The sequence below is a fragment of the Canis aureus genome, chromosome X (genome assembly GCF_053574225.1).
Source record: "Canis aureus isolate CA01 chromosome X, VMU_Caureus_v.1.0, whole genome shotgun sequence".
NCBI classification, from domain to species: domain Eukaryota; kingdom Metazoa; phylum Chordata; class Mammalia; order Carnivora; family Canidae; genus Canis; species Canis aureus.
In genome coordinates this window covers 88,670,509-88,687,398 of record NC_135649.1, presented here as the reverse complement: position 1 = coordinate 88,687,398, position 16,890 = coordinate 88,670,509, and the positions used below count along the sequence as shown (strand labels likewise).

Below are 16,890 nucleotides of genomic sequence, written 5' to 3'. Positions count from 1 at the left end.
TTTCTCAAATAAATAAATAAAATCTTAAAAAAAGAAAATACATTGATAGTCCTGTACTGTAAAAAGATCCATGAATAAATGGACCGCGCAATTCAAAGCCCTGTTGCTCTAGGGTTAACTGTACTGTAAATTAGCTGGCAGTGGAAGCTGATCTGCTTTATTGGGAGCCCGAAACAAACAGAAACTCAAAAAGGCTATTACACTTGAAAACATAAAAGGAAACTCAGTGGGCGATGCTTTTACTTCCACACCTAGTAATTATCCTTCTGATTACAGGGGAGTTCCGCCCTCCCCGAACCTTATTCCCTATCCACACTAAAAGGAAGGATGGGGCAGTTGGACCTAGGAGATCTTTCCTCTGGACCTTGCAGAAAAACTACTGGTAATCGCGAAGGTTCACAAAAAGGCTCTGAGGTTTCTAGCTCTTAGAATCCCTTTTCCTATCACCTTTCTTCAAGCTGCAAAATAGTCTGATTATCTTTCTGCAAGGTTTTAGGTTTTTTGGGCACATTATTTCTTTGCACCACGATAATGTGATTTCAGTTTATCTTAGTCTCAGAGAATGGTGATGGAATTTACTTAAAACTATTTGCGGAAGCAAAATGATGGATTTAGATTCCTTAACGTGCCCCATATTACAACAACTTGCCCAGGGCGGGCATTTGCACTAATTACTCATCATCAAACATCTATTGGGCAGTGCAGAGTTGTGACAAGTTCCCTCTTCTCTGTGGGCTCACTCAGAACCGCAGCACAACACGGTGAATGTATCAGTGGCTTAAACAGTGGGTGCATCGGCTTAAACAGTGGGTGCCAGAGCAACTCACTCTGCTAGAAGAGTTAAGACAATGGGGACAGAGACAAGTGTATACATACTTATATCGACCATGTGCTAATTTCTCACTCCTCGCAAAGCATTTTCATGCACTAGCCCCTGAATCCCAACCACCTTTTGAGACAGAAACTATTTATTTTTATTTCTTATTTTTTTTAGTAATCACTACACCCAACATGGGGCTTGAAGCAATGACCCCAAGATTAAGAGTCGCATGCTCTCCCGACTGAGCCAGCCAGGATCCTCGAGACATTAACTAGTTTTCTTCTAACTATAGATAAGGAAACTGAGGCACGGAGCTCTCAAGTAAGTTGCCCCCAGTCACACAGCTGGTCAGCAGCGAAGCAGGAATCTGAACTGCCAGTTAAAGGATCCGCAGTTTTTAGGCTTTTGTCTGCTCAGCTGTCTCTAGGGAGGGGGGAAGGGGATGGGGTGGTGCAAAGAGTATATTTGCTTCAACATGGGCCATCAACTTAAGAATGTCTGGGAATGTAAGGAAGTGAGAATGCAAAAATGTTTCCCTGGTTTCAGCTTTTCCTAACCCTTTTTAGGTTACTTCAAATAAAATTTGCAAATGACTGCCATGTGGAGAAGATATGCAAATAACCGTTTAGTGGAAGAGTCCTTCGGAGTGTTATGAAAGTTGGCTCATTTAGCTACCTCAAGTGTGCACATCATACTTTTTCAGAGTGAATGTGTTTGAAGACAAAGCTTTGTATGTTTCCTGGCCTCCTTTCCAATTTGATATTCCAATTATAACATATTGATTAACAAAACACCCTAGTGGCTTGAACTGAGTATGCTATGAGCAGGGGTTAATTGAAAATAGGAAACTGCTGTATATTTTAATTCTTTTAGGTACTCCCATGGTGGTACCCTGTACATCGGCTCTACTGAAATGTAAAACAAGGCCCAGAACCGAGGATATCAGGATATCCCATTGTTGCTATTTGCAGTTCGAACTGTCAGAACTATACCTTTTCAACCTGTTTACCCTGGTCTATATTAAAAGGAAACCGAAAGCAGACCAAGCAGAAACACCTCACCAATGCTCCGTGAGAATTCACAAATGTCAGGGCTGAAAGGGACCCTAAATGGTCGTTAAGCTTAATGATTCTCAAGGGGGGGCATTGTGGATATCTGTATTTTTGGTTGTCACAATGACTAGCACAACTATTGGCATTTAGTTGCCAGGAACTAGGCAAGCTAGATGTTTTACAACGTTGGTCAGTTCCGTGCTGCAAAGAATTGACCCGCTGGACATTCACATAAAGGAAAAAGTAGCTCATCCTAAAGCCTGGAACTATTTTACACATAGAAATATTCTCGCCTACTTTCGATGTAACATTGAAATCTCTATGAATGTACTGTAACAATTGAGAGAAAATGTTACTGTTTTGTTTCAACCATTACCAACACTTCCATCATTTTGGAAAAGGTCAGCAGTGGCAATGCTGCTCACCGTACTTGAGTTGCGAAAACACTATTTCCGTTTGCGTTTGTTGATCACCCTGAGCAGGGGTCTATCATCGCTTAGCGTCGTCGGGCGGGAGCATTCACACATTAAAGTACATCGTTTTGTTACAATCATTTTTATTCTACAGTTAGGTCACGTTTTTTGAAATTGTGTGTTGTCAGGTTTAGGTTATATTATCTATGATTTGTTATTTCAGCATGTTTAAAGGGGGCGTTAACAAGCGGTTGTCATAAAAAGGAATGGAGTCTTCTACAGGGTTTATGTAGCCCAGTCAACTCCTTATATAGATGAGGAAATGGAGACCCAAAGCAGTTAAGCAACTTGCCGGGACACAAGTGTTATGTTATCTCCCATCTCGTTAGAATTTCAGTTTCAATTTTAAAAATCTGAAAGGGAGAGAAGCTACGTGGTAATTTATGCGATGAGCACTAGTTATTTGAATTCTGGCAGAAGACCCTTTGAGGGATGGTGGAAAACCCTGTATATTATTTAATTCTGTCAGTCTGAAGGTTAGAAGAGAGGGGGGAAAAGCGTTTTTAAGAACCACGTACGCGCGGCTGCTCGCTTAAAGCCGGGGATCTACTAGTCAACACATTTTCTTCTATTTAAGGGTCTGTGTCATTGAATCAAGAACTAGGGGTAAAAAAAAAAAAAAAAAAGAACTAGGGGTAGCCTGCTTCGGAGGGGGCCACAAGAAGGGGTTCCTCCGGCGGCAGAAACTCATTTCCTGCCATCCCTCATTCACTGCAGGGGCCTGAGGGCCACCCCCACCCCAAGCAGATAACGCCGTAACACGTTCTTCGGCAGGCCCTAACTGCGCCTAGCCACAAACACTGCCGACTCTGGGAGGGCCGTTTGCAAGCCTCATGAGCGCCCCGCGGGAGGAAAGGAGGGGCCTAATGTCGCCGTTGTTCCCACGGAGGGCCAGGGTCCCGGGAGGGTACGCCAGCACCGCCTCAGGTTCAGCGCCTGATTGCCTCATTGTTTCCTCACCGCGGATGAAACAGGAGGGGCTATTGCGTTCCTAGGCGGTGCCCCCGCTGCCTAGGCAACCCAGCAGTTAAGCGTCGGGCCACCAGCCCTCGTCCCCAGATCCCCAGCACTCCCGCCCCAGTCACTATTCCCCCCTCCTTCCTCCTCCTCTCCCCCCTCCTCCTTTTCCCCTTCTTCCCCCATTTTCCCCTCTTCCCTCTCCTGTCCCCTCCCCCCCACCCCCCCGCATTTCAAGCACTCAATTGAGGCCAAGGCTTCCAGCTTCACAAAATGGCCACCGCGATCAACACCTGCGGTCACGTGACCCGCCGTCCTCCCAGCTTCGGGCTTTCTTTTGCCTGACTCCGGTTTCGCGGAGGCTGCCCGAGGAAGAGCAAGGGCTGGTTAATTCTAAGAAATCTCCAGACGCCCCCAAGCCCGAGGACTCAGAGAAAAAAGAACGAGTGCGCAACCGAAAAGAACAACAACTGGGAACACAGGGAGAAAAACAGTAAAGAGGCCTAGGTTAAACTTAAGACCTCGCAGGCGGAAAACGGGACACGAGTTATCGCGAGATCTCAAGAACTCAAAGACAGGCTAGGGTATCAGCGGAGAACAGGGGAACTGAAGCTCAAGGGAACTAGGGCAGCATTTGGCGCGCTGAACTCCAAGGTAGGACGACAAGCCAGGGACGGGACTGAATCGGAAATCACGCGAGGTTTGGACTTAACCAGCGCGCAGTAGCTAGGCAGAAGTCACAGCGGCAGGGGGAGTGCGGGTGTGAGAGGGCGGGCCTACGTCTTACGTGCTGACGTAGCAGCCTTTCGAGTGGGTATATTAGATCCGTGGTCGCGCCGTGCGCTCCAGAGCCGCAGTTCTCCCGTGAGAGGGCCTTCGCGGTGATTCTAACACACTCACTCAGCAGAGGAAGACTCCGAGTTCTCGGTACTCTTCAGGGATGAGTCATGTGGCGGTGGAAAATGCGCTCGGGCTGGACCAGCAGGTGAGCTGCAAGGAGCCTACCGGGATGGTTGTTGACCTAACTTGGCTTATGGCGCAGCGCTAACTGGCACTCTTAGTTCCCATTTCCTGAGTGCCTCAGGCTGGCCAGTGTCAGTGTTTTGCAACTGTGGAGGGACGGGAAGGTGGCAGAAATACTGGTTATGGCTCTCGCTCGGGCCGGGGCTCCGGCCTGGCCCGCGGTATTGTCCCTGGGCCGAGCACAATGGCGGCTTTTGTGTGTGCGTGCGCAGGCGGGTGGAGGGGGAGGGGGTGCGCGCGCTCTCGCCGAGACGCGCACGCGCGAACCTCGACTGGTTAGTGACCCAGGGGTGGTGGCGGGGTGTGTGGTATGGCGGTGCGCGAACGGGGACCTTTTTGGCCTCTTGGTCTTTCGACTCATTGCGCGCGCCGCCTGGATTCCTGTCCCAGAGACTTGGCGGCGTCGGTGTGTGTGTGCGCGCGCGCGAGCGCGCAGCGGCATTGGTGTGCGTGTGCGTGTGAGCTGGAGGGACGCGGCCCTGGAATGTAGGAGGGGGCGGTGCGGGGGGGTGGCCTTCGCTCGGGGTAATGGCGGCGGCCGCCTTTGTGTGGGGCTGGGTGCCTGGGCGGCGCTGCGGCCCACTAGCGGGAGAGAGCGGGTCCCGGGCTGACTAGGGCCAGGAAAGGAAGATGGAATGGCATGTTGTTCCTCCCGGGCTTCCTTCCGTAGGCCTTTTCTCTCAGGCTCAGTTTCCGCAGGGGCCATGGCATGTTGGGTGCCGCGGCGGCCGAGGCCGCGTTTCCGGAGTGGAAAGTTTTGTGACGCAGAAGATTTCGGGGAGGAGTGGGGGGGAAGGGGAGGGAGTAATGGGTCCCTGCGTGCGCGGTGGCGCTGGGCTCTAGATAGAGATTGAACGCGGCGGGGAGACTTCAGGGAGATTAGGGACTTGGAGCGGCTCCTTTTCCTTACTTGATCCAGATAGTCTGTGTGAAGATTTAGCGAGGGTCGCGCGTTGTTTTGGGCGGTACCTCGGGTTGTATGACCGTTCCCGTGTTTTAGTGACGTTTGATCCAGGAATCAGCCGGAGGAAAAATACCCGGAATGTAGCTTGGGGGAAATAAACAGTTTCGTTGTTGACTTGTTGCTGCCTGTGCAGTGAAATTGTGAAATAGGTCAGAACTCCGGGTCTGTCATCTTAACCGGAATCCCTTTTTCTAAAGCTTTGGGGGTAGATTAGAGGAGGACGTATGCTCTGAGCGAGAAGGGGCTATGGGCTTCGGTGGAAGGAGTCTGCATTCCTCTGCAACAGAGGCACCGTGCTTCGGATAAGCTTTTCGGTGGGATGTTTGGAGATTTTAAGTAAAGTTTTGTTTAACCACGAACTCTGGAAAAATCCTGAAACGAAGTTTAGTGACACAAATTGATAGATTTTAATGTAGTCGTGTGTAATACATTTGTAGAGACTTAACGACCTGTTTCTCTGGGAGCATTTCCCCCCCATTAATGAATCAGTTACATCCTTCAAATTGCTGACACGTCATAATGTTGAATGAAGCACATAGAATATCTTGTCAAGAGCACAGGCTATCCCCAATTTTAGCATTTTCTATATAGGTGGTGCCGGTTTAAAAAGATTATAGGCAGGAATGAACCTTATTTGTGATATAATTAAAAAGTAGACTAGTTAGAAACAGGCAGCAAGCAAATTCATAACAAAATTGCAACAATTTAATTCTCAGTTTACAGTATCCTTTAAAGCGCTCTTGCCCAGTGTAAAATTAACAAAACTTGTACTGTAGCAAGTGCAAAAGGAATATTTATTCCCGTTGGGCTTTATTTAAATATCAGTCTCTTGTAACAGAAAGCAGGCAACATTGCTAATTCAAAGTATGGAAGCGAGGTGCCCAAAAGTCTTAACCATACTTAATTTCTTTTTAAGATTTAGCATCTGCTTCTAGTTTTCAGTGATTCCACTGATGATGCTTGCAATTTGACCGTATCCGTCTTGAGCTTTTAACAGAAGACTTAATATCACCTCTGTGACATCAGTACTGTGTGATTTGGTCTTTTGTGGCTTTCTTTAAAAAAAAAAAAAAAAAAAAAGTGTCTCTTTTGACACAGTTTTTTCCCCCTGGTATTGCTTGCAGTAGTTTCTGGTTAGTCGTAACAGAATGAGAACATAGCAGATCTTTTTGTAGAATATTTAGGTTTAGAGCTTCCAGTGAAGGAGAGTAGAAATGGAGATTAAAAGTAGTGAAATGTGTTCTCTTTAAAAACATTGAATATCATTTGTGCCATTTATGTCCAAAGTCTTCTGAACCTAATCTCAGTCTTGAAAATGAGAGAATAAATAGGTAATATCTAGTTAGTTTTTAAGAGTGTTCCCATAATTAAAAATGCTTGTGCAATATTAGGGGTAAAAGGACAAATGGTCAGTTAAAATTTGTCTTTTTAAAAGCGTGCTCCATAGGCTTAAAATATTCCAAGTAGAAAGTTGGCATTGGAAATGTCAAATGTGATTGGAGTAGAAAATGAATTCCTTTGCCTATTTGACATTTTAAAATAATTTTAGTTTCTTGGAACTTTTACTATGGAAAATGTTACAGGAAAAATTCATTTTTAGTCAAATGACTTAAATTTGGATCCAACTTTTACCAGGTAGTAACACCAGCATCCTAGTGTGCTGGTTTCTAGAGTATAAACAGTTACTGCTATTTTGTGTTTGCTTAGACAAGTTTCACATCAGCCCCATTAAGCAGGCAGGGCAACTAGGGTTTATTCAATGTTAGAGGACAGGACTAGTTTTCTCTTAGTGTAATATTTCAGCACGCGAGCTGCTAACCATTTAAAACTCTCTTCTAGTTTGCTGGCCTAGACCTGAACTCTTCAGATAATCAGAGTGGAGGAAGTACAGCAAGCAGTAAGTAAACCATTTTATGGATTTCTTGACTATTAGAGCTTTAATAATTTAGTGTTTCATTGGACTTACTAGAAGCATTGTGGCCTTTTGATAATAAAAGGGTCTCAGATTCTTGAGTACAAACAATCATTAAAAAGAACTTGATAGGGGCAGCCCAGGTGGCTCAGTGGTTTAGCGCCACCTTCAGCCCAGGGCGTGATCCTGGAGACCCAGGATCGAGTCCCATGTCGGGCTCCTTGCATGGAACCTGCTTCTCCCTCTGCCTGTGTCTGCTTCTCTCTCTGTGTCTCTCATGAATTAAAAAAAAACAAAAAACAAAACAAAAAAAAAAACTTGATACAACGCACAAATTATCTTTGGAAGAGTTTATGTCCATTATGAATCTCTAGCCCAACTTAAAGAGGTTGTGGGAATGTGTTTATTCCTGTTACAGTGAATTTACCAGAATTAAATCCAGTAAAGGGAACATTCAACGTTCGTTAGCTACAGTTAACCCTTTCCTGTGAAGAACATGAGACTTGATGATCGAACAAGGCTATACTGAATCTTGAGATGGTTAGGATTTTAAATGCTGAAGTGAATCATTTTTTTTTGAAAAGTTAGGTATAAAAGTTTTATTTCATTCTATTTTTTCAGAGTTTTTTAAAGATTTGTTACAGATTAGTATTAAGGTATAGGTGATTTTTTTGAATTTATTTTTTTTTTAAAGATTTTATTTATTCATGAGAGACACAGAGAGAGGCAGAGGGAGAAGCAGGCTCCCTGTGGGGAACCCAATGAGGGACTCCATTCCAGGACCCTGGGATCATGACCTGAGCCAAAGGCAGCCGCTCAACCACTGAGCCACCCAGGTGCCCCAGTATAGGTGGTTTATTATTTGGCAGTAGACCTGCTTCAGATTCCTTTAGGTCAAGTCTCTTTCTATAACTCCCCCACCCTGCCCCAAAGGAGGCGGGAAATGGATATAGGCTGTAGGAAGTGGAAGCATTAATTTTTTTTTTTTTCTCAAGCACCGTTAGGTGGTAAAGGATGTGGCCTCATTTTTAGGCAAGAAGGGCCTCACTGGGGGCATAGAGTTACTTGGTATTTTTTTTATATTTCACGTTATTTGCCATGTTAAAAGATCTTTTAAGAGTTGATCATCCTAATAGAGATCTTTAATTCTACCCAAAAGTTGGAAAAGAAAGTATAAAATTGCGATTTATTAGTACTAGAGCAGGTTGGCTTTCCTTTACTTGGTGGATATACATTATTTGCTTTTGCTTCTCATCCATCGTCTAGACTGTTGTCTTGCCTGCGTGTACAGAACAACAGTTGACTATAGACTCCTCAAACCCCAAGTTAAAATTAAAACTCTCGGTTCCTTGAAATTCTTTTGCCTTTGCAGTTTTTCCTTAATACGTAGTCTTTTTTGGGGAACTTAACTGGATGGAAACAAAAAAGCCTCTTAGTGTCTAATTGCATGATTTTTTACAATTGTTTTAGGTTGTTATGGTAATATTTATGTTGTAACAGTTTCTGTTTATGACTGTTCTCTGGAATAATTGGCCTTTATTTTTTTATTTTATTTTTTTAAAAATAATAATTGGCCTTTAAAAAAAACTTGTGTTACATTAACCACTAGTGGCAAGTTATATTTATTTGTGGATTTCAAGATAAGGATTTTTATTTACTAAAACTTTGTCTTCCCCTTCCCTTTTTAAAGTTCTTAAAAAGCAATAACCATTTAAAGTAAAAACAGATTCGTTTTTTCCCTCTCAGTCAGACTGGAAGGCTAGATCCTAAAAAAGTTTTTTCCAAGAGCATTTTTTAGTAGCCTGAATTTTGGTAAAAAGCTTTAACTTGAAGTTTTGGCATTTAATTTTGTATTTTTTTTTTTTTTCTAGAGGGGCGCTATATTCCTCCTCATTTAAGGAATAGAGAAGCTACTAAAGGTAAGTCAAGTAACTTGGTGGACCTAATTCTTGTGTTTAGAAGTTGAAGCCTAGGGAAAAATGAGGCACTTTGGGAAAACTCCTCTAAAGTCACACAGTGGAAAATTTTCTGTTTGCTATGTCAGATTTCTTTGTGGCCAAGGGCATGGTTTTGTATAAATTTACTGGTGTACTTTGTGATTATAATTATTTACATCGTGATTTCAATTTGAAAAAGGTGAGTAGGCATCCTACTATGTAAACCAAATTGCATGGTGATAACCCAGTTATTTGTGTTTTGCAAAACTGTCGAAAGATGGGTTATTGCAGAATAGTTAACAGATTATAAACAGATCATAACACTGGGCATGCTCCCAAAGTTGGGAGTGACTCTCTGGTTTCATCTCCTTGGGTTTAACTGCTTCATTTGAAAAGTTTTGTCTGAAACTAATGGTTATGTTTGTAATGTAGTGATAACTAGTAGATAATTCGTTATGGGACGATTGTTTGGGTGCTGTATATTCATAAAATAGGTGATCTGAGGCTTGGAGGAAAAATGAAGTTTTAGAAAACTAAAGGTTAAGGGAAGATGCTAAGACAGAATTGGAAGGGTGAAGAAATCCCAGAAACTTGGGGTTTGCTGTCATTCCTTCATGTGCACGTTCAGTCTTTATAGTAGCTTCCCTGTCCTTGGTGATAAATGGCTATAAAATCTGTATTATAGTTTCTTAACTATAGTATCATTGTTCCTAGTTACTGCATATTTTGTCTTAGATTCTCTCATTCTTAAAGTGTTCTAGCTAAAATTGGCTCCATACCTATTTAGTGCTTTTCCCTCTTGATTGCAGGGAGAGATCAAAGGGAAGAGGCAGTATCAGAGGTTTTAGAACTGGAAGAAGGCTAGACATGTAATTCAGTTTTCTTATTGCTAGCTAAGGCTGTCGATCACCTGACTGGCTAATGGTAGAGGCATTAGGCTGAAGGAAAGTAACTTATAAACAATCTCTATTTAATGAAGTGCTATTGAAATTAGTTTAAATCCTCTACTACTAGTCTTTAAACCCTCTACCTGTTGGGCTAATTCACACATTTTTCATTCTCTGTTGAATGTTTATAGTTGTACCCTAGGAATCTGCCTACACCAGTAGTGTAAAGGGATGAGCACTTCCCTTTTTTTCTAGATATTCCTGATTTTTGTCTGAGAGTATATTTCATGTGAACAGAGCATTGTTCTACTTTTTTACTTTTGAAGCTGGAAAATACTGTATCAAATCAAGTAATCTGACACCTTTAGGAATGCAAATAAACGTCACCTCTAAGAAACATTGAAGCAGTGGTAACTTTCCTAGTGTAAACTCATACACATCTATAAAATGAATGGTAATTGTGGTGGACTTAAAACATTTTTTTTTTATAGGCAAGGCTATTGTCCTTTTCAGAGGTGGTATTTTATTCATTTATAACACTTGTAGACTGTCAAATTGCTCCATTTAGTGCACAGTATTTTCTAGTGGAGAAATAAAAATCTGAACAATTTTGTGTGCCATTGTGAACCAGCTCTAAATCTTGGTTGTCTTCTAGTACCATGATAGGAATATTTCCATTATCTTTCCAGTTCACAGAGATAAGATAGTAGTAGAGGGCTTTAAATTCAGAGACCTAGGTATTGTAAACTTCTGATTAATAAAAAAATGGGTTTGCTTTTTTTTTTTTTTTATTGAAGGATTCTACGATAAAGACAGTTCAGGGTGGAGTTCTAGTAAAGATAAGGATGCGTACAGCAGTTTTGGATCTCGTAGTGATTCAAGAGGGAAGTCTAGTTTCTTTAGTGATCGTGGCAGTGGATCAAGGGGAAGGTAAGTGATTTTTATTGATCTTTGTGTCTTGTGTATGCAATTCAGGAATTGGTCTTTAATTTGATGAGTACTCATTCTTTTACTCTGACCATTAAAGCATGATTTTTTTCCCCCTTAATAGACCACCTATTTGGATGTTAAGCATTATGTCTATATAATCCTATTTTCCTAGTTATAAGAGGTCTTTCTTACTAAATTGAACTTGTTACGTAGAAATTAGATGAGAATAAGAATGCCCCAGGTGTAATGAAATCCGTTACTTTTATATTTCTTTAGTTTTATTTATATTTAAAGGAGTAAGTTTATCTAGTGAATGGCCTATGGTTGAGATTTTTTGTGGTTATTCTATATGACAATTTTAAACACCTTATATTTTTGATTACACAAGTGGTGAACTGACCTCATGCGCCTAATAGCTGTGGTTAGTCCTGTGTGTCCTGATTTTTCGCAAACAGGCCTAAAACTAAAAACATCTTTAATTCAGGTAAGGATTATTTTCTACCTTTTATCCAAAGTCTGTCACACAGGTAAATTGATTGTCCTTTTAAACAACATTCTAGTATAACTGGGACAATTATTTGGTGTGCTGTTTTCTTCTCTTTCCTACCACTAAAATATTTTTGGATGAGAAGTTTAAATAAAGGTGTAAGTTATGTGCTGATAGCAGATATTTGAGACTTGGTTCTTAATTCCAGCATGTGTGAGGCCTGTGTAGGCTGTATAATTTTACAGAAATCAAGGATACTTAATTTTGAAAGTAAAGCTAAGTAAATGACACATATGATCTGATTAATTAAAGAGCCTTATTTTCAAGAGTAAGCAAAATTGACATCCTTGAAGTTAGCCATAATGAACAGTTCAACTTCTCTTTTGGTACAGTTGTAGTTACAGATACAGGAATCTGATAGTGGTTAAGTGATATGATACTGATGAGTTCGTTATGCTATTCAGGTTTGATGATCGTGGCCGGAGTGACTATGACGGCATTGGCAGCCGTGGTGATAGAAGTGGCTTTGGAAAATTTGAACGGGGTGGAAATAGTCGCTGGTGTGACAAATCAGACGAAGATGACTGGTCAAAACCGCTCCCACCGAGTGAACGCTTGGAACAGTAAGTTTTTGAAATGTATATCAATTGTGAGTAAAGCCTCATTAGCTAATATAACAAGTAAACTTACTAATCTTTTGATTTTAGGGAACTCTTTTCGGGAGGAAACACTGGGATTAACTTTGAGAAATACGACGACATTCCAGTTGAGGCAACGGGCAACAATTGTCCTCCACATATTGAAAGTGTAAGTATTTGTGCTTGAGTTGTTAAGACACAGAGGGGCGTGTATAAACTTTTCCACAGCACATCAAAATGAGGTGGGCTTCCTAAAAGCAAATGCAGAGTGTGCCTGCTTTATTTTTTTAGTTAATTAAAAAGATGCCTCATTGGTTATGGAAAGGGGAAGATTGAGTTCAGTGTTAACATTGCTAATAATTGGAAATAGAAATATAGGAAGAACCCCGACTTCTCCAATGTGTATTGAGCCTGAGGAGGTTGATTTTTCTCAAAATAGGTTTTTTCATTTAAAGCAGCTGTAAAGTACAAATCAAATTGTTAGGAGTTTTTCCCCCATATTATTCGTGTATAGTAAAAATGGCTCCAGATAGCATTTCTACCTATTTAACTCTGTTGAATTTCTTGACAGTTTAGCGATGTTGAGATGGGAGAAATTATTATGGGAAACATTGAGCTTACTCGTTATACTCGCCCAACTCCAGTGCAAAAGCATGCTATTCCTATTATCAAAGAGAAAAGAGACTTGATGGCTTGTGCCCAAACAGGTAAGTTTACTTGCTAGAGTAAAAAATTGACAATTGTCAAGAATACTGTAATTAGGTTTGCTCTTGTAAAACTAGTACCAAGAAAACACATGGGGTATCTAAGTATCGTAGGGAAACATGAATCCCAGATGTAGCCTAACTGGTATTCTTTAATATGGGCATGCAGTACTTGGCTTGGTATTTCTTGTCTTAGACCTTTGGATTTTATGTTATCACTAGTATTCTCATTGGGATGTCTTGGGGAGCCTATAGAAAGTCCTCAGCCTGGAATTACTGCAATAAGGATAGATTGTTGTCTGTGCATTGCTGGGAAATGAGAACTATTAATATTATTGCATCTGGAATAAGGATAAGAGTATAGAATAGTCTGTGATCCATAGGAATGTGGCCAAGGGGAAAAGAGATGCCTTTGTGGGAAAGGAGCACCTCGCATCTTTTGGGAATGGATGTAGTTAGAGCCTCTAAATTGAGTACAAGTTTTGCTATATTGGTGAGTTTGACCAATATGAGAGTGGCAAATCTCCCATCCCCATTAAAAAAGTATAATAATCATTTGGTATTTTTCCTACCCTATGGAAGTGAGAATGTCATCGTTTGTACACTATCAGTACCTACAAGGAAGTGTTAGAAATTGACCTCACTTTTGAGACAAAATTGCTGTTTTCTTACACATACAAATGCAAAGAAGTGAGTTAGGTATCCTTCTATAAGGGAAGAAAGTAAACAATTTTGGTTTTATAGGTCATGTGGTCTCTATCACCAATTTACTCATTTCTCCTGTTGGAGTGTGAAAACACCTATGGACTGTAACTTGGGCATGGCGGAATTCCAACAAAGCTTTATTTACAAAGATAAATACGCTGGGTCTTAGTTTCTTGACTTCTGTTACATCTGACCTACAGATGGGTCAAAGAAGTCACTTCTTGGTATTTTTAACTTTGGTGTTAATTTTTAGAAAATTTATTTGGGTGCAAAGTAAAACATTAGTAATAGGGCAGTTAAACTCATCTACCAATACTTATTAAAAAATAATGAGCAGGTTTTTCTGTGGTTGAATTAGATTATGCTTTCTCTTAAATAGGGTCTGGAAAAACTGCAGCGTTTCTCTTGCCTATCCTAAGTCAGATTTATTCAGATGGTCCAGGCGAGGCTTTGAGAGCCATGAAGGTAAATATTGTTAAATGGGACATTATTTTTAAAGCAAGCTTTATGCCCAACTTGGGGCTTAAACTCACCACCCCAATTCTCTACCGACTGAGCCAGGCAGGTGCCACTATAAATAGGACATTATAGAACTTTGGAGGTAGCTGCTGAGAGTTCTTTATAAGGAACTTTGTACTTATTCCAAGTTATTTAATGAGAATGAATTTTCAAGCATAATCAGTGAATTACAGAAGGGAATTATGTTGCAATAGTTTTTTTTTTTTTTTTTTTAATAAAGAATGTTACAAATATAACTTCCTTAAATTACTTCTTAGGAAAATGGAAGGTATGGGCGTCGCAAGCAATACCCTATCTCCTTGGTATTAGCACCAACTAGAGAATTGGCAGTACAGATCTATGAGGAAGCCAGGAAAGTAAGTATGCATTTCAGGGATTATTAGCTTTCTCATTGATTATAATGAAATGTTTTATGACCATGTGAGAGTTGGCCTTGAAATTGATAAAATTTCTTTTCTTTCAGTTTTCATACCGATCTAGAGTTCGACCTTGCGTGGTTTATGGTGGTGCTGATATAGGTCAGCAGATTCGAGACTTAGAACGTGGATGCCACTTGTTAGTAGCTACTCCAGGACGACTAGTGGATATGATGGAAAGAGGAAAGATTGGATTAGATTTCTGCAAGTATGTTAATTTTTAAATGCATAAAATATAATTTTTTAAATTACTGGCCTTTAGTGTGTTTTTTTAAATATAGGATTGCTTAATTTATGGATTCTTTTTAAAAAAGATTTATGTATTTATTTGAGAAAGAGAACAGCATGAGCAGTGGGGAGGAGGAAGAGGGAGAAGCAGACTCCCTGCCTAGCAGGGAGACCTGGACAGGGCTCTATCCTAGGACTCTGGGACCATGACCTGTGTCTGCCTTCAGACACTGAGCCACCCAGGCACCCCTGGTCATCAGTTTTGTAGTTAATCAGCATTGTTGACATTTTAAGATTTGAAAAGTGGTTTTATCTTAGTCCTCTTTTATAAAAAGTTTGCTAATTGTAATTTTAATGTCGGAAAATCAACAAGCTTTTAGTAGAGGCTGAGAATGACCAGATTGGGACAGAGTGAAAAGTAGTAAGTGCTAGTTTTGCTGTGTGCTTGTGAATGATGGCCGAAATCCTGGGCTTGGGTCTTGTGTACATGTGTCCAGTCATGCAGTATGAGGGATATAACTATCAAAATGAATATATTAATTTTAATAACAGTTACACTAAAACTTTTTTCTTAAATTCTAAACTTGACAGATACTTGGTGTTAGATGAAGCTGATCGGATGTTGGATATGGGTTTTGAACCTCAGATACGTAGAATAGTTGAACAAGATACTATGCCTCCAAAGGGTGTCCGCCACACTATGATGTTTAGTGCTACATTCCCTAAGGAAATACAGGTATTGTTTGATGCTGCAACTTTTATTTACTTAGGAATTTGTTGATCTCGGTGGATAATAAACATTTTTTTTCCCTTTTAGATGCTGGCTCGTGATTTCTTGGATGAATATATCTTTTTAGCTGTAGGAAGAGTTGGCTCTACCTCTGAGAACATAACACAGAAAGTAGTTTGGGTGGAAGAGTCTGACAAACGGTCATTTTTGCTTGACCTTCTAAATGCAACAGGTAAATGACAATGTTAGCATCATTCTCTAGTGGCTTAGGTAATAATGAGAATCCACTTGGATCCCCTTTACTGCTTTTCCTCCCCATTCAGAATATTCTGTTAAAAGCCTGGCTTTTTATTTACTTATATTTGCTTGTTTTACTAAATGTAAAAAGAACTAAATCCCTATTAGTGACAAAAACTTGGTAATTTTTCACAATCAGGCAAGGATTCACTGACATTAGTATTTGTGGAGACCAAAAAAGGTGCAGATTCTCTGGAGGATTTCTTGTACCATGAAGGATATGCTTGTACCAGTATTCATGGAGATCGATCTCAGAGAGACAGAGAAGAGGCCCTTCACCAGTTCCGCTCAGGAAAAAGCCCAATTTTAGTGGCTACAGCAGTATGTATAAAGACCTTCTCACTTTTGAGTTCAGCATGTTCAACTTCTGGCTTTAAGTGCTCCATGTATAACAAAAGTTATTTTCCAGGTAGCAGCAAGAGGACTGGACATTTCAAATGTGAAACATGTTATCAACTTTGACTTGCCAAGTGATATTGAAGAATATGTACATCGCATTGGCCGTACAGGACGTGTAGGAAACCTTGGTAAGTGTTTGGTTACTTTTGATGGTCTGGTGGTGGTTTTTCAGTGGAATGCATGCAGACAAGAACTTTCCAGGATCTTAAATCTTAAGCACTTCTCGGTTTCTGAGGGATGTGATTAAAGTCTATCTCAGCGATACAAGTGACTTGTAATCTCTTTTCTTGGTATTCTACTTAATATTCTGTGTAGGAAAGTAAGAATACTATGCTTTTGTGGAAGACCTTAACTTAAGTACTTTTTTGGAACTGGTTTAGGCCTTGCCACCTCATTCTTTAACGAGAGGAATATAAATATTACCAAGGATTTGTTGGATCTTCTTGTTGAAGCTAAACAAGAAGTGCCATCTTGGTTAGAAAACATGGCTTATGAACACCACTACAAGGGTAGCAGTCGTGGACGATCTAAGAGGTAAGGCAGCATCCAGGTGGTATATAAAGAGCTGTGTCCACAGTTCACTTTTCCAGTATTTAGTTGTGTGGGCTTTGTATTTCTTGGTTGGTTGCCTGCCTTCATCCTTTGCATAAGAGGCATCGGAAGGGGTTGACACAGTTAATGCCAGCTGTTCATGGCTACAGCCTTTAAGATCACTATTAGGGAACATAGGGCTGGATAGGGAGTCATTTGAATTGCAAAATTGGAACTTGAACCCTGGGAAATTTAACAAGAATTGGGTTATTTGGAACTCC

At 40.8% G+C, this 16,890-nt stretch overlaps 1 protein-coding gene across 6 annotated transcripts in view; it reads left to right on the top strand.

Moving 5' to 3' along the window:
• Positions 1-3,811: 3,811 nt before the first annotated feature.
• Positions 3,812-16,890, top strand: part of DDX3X (DEAD-box helicase 3 X-linked) — a 30,422-nt gene continuing 17,343 nt past the window's right edge. For 2 of the 6 annotated variants that reach the window (XR_013374752.1, XM_077888329.1), the window contains exons 1-15: positions 4,111-4,287; positions 7,129-7,186; positions 9,073-9,120; positions 10,823-10,955; positions 11,907-12,065; positions 12,150-12,249; positions 12,652-12,787; positions 13,869-13,954; positions 14,266-14,364; positions 14,472-14,632; positions 15,244-15,388; positions 15,470-15,614; positions 15,819-16,000; positions 16,089-16,206; positions 16,459-16,612. Coding sequence is in view for 5 of the 6 variants with exons in the window: in XM_077888329.1 (XP_077744455.1) it covers positions 4,243-4,287; positions 7,129-7,186; positions 9,073-9,120; positions 10,823-10,955; positions 11,907-12,065; positions 12,150-12,249; positions 12,652-12,787; positions 13,869-13,954; positions 14,266-14,364; positions 14,472-14,632; positions 15,244-15,388; positions 15,470-15,614; positions 15,819-16,000; positions 16,089-16,206; positions 16,459-16,612 (1,769 nt within the window). In the remaining variant the exon portion in view is untranslated. Of the gene's footprint in view, positions 3,957-4,102; positions 4,288-7,128; positions 7,187-9,072; positions 9,121-10,822; positions 10,956-11,906; positions 12,066-12,149; positions 12,250-12,651; positions 12,788-13,868; positions 13,955-14,265; positions 14,365-14,471; positions 14,633-15,243; positions 15,389-15,469; positions 15,615-15,818; positions 16,001-16,088; positions 16,207-16,458; positions 16,613-16,890 lie in introns of those variants that run through there. The other 4 variants (XM_077888332.1, XM_077888330.1, XM_077888331.1 and 1 more) reach the window with 4 other exon arrangements.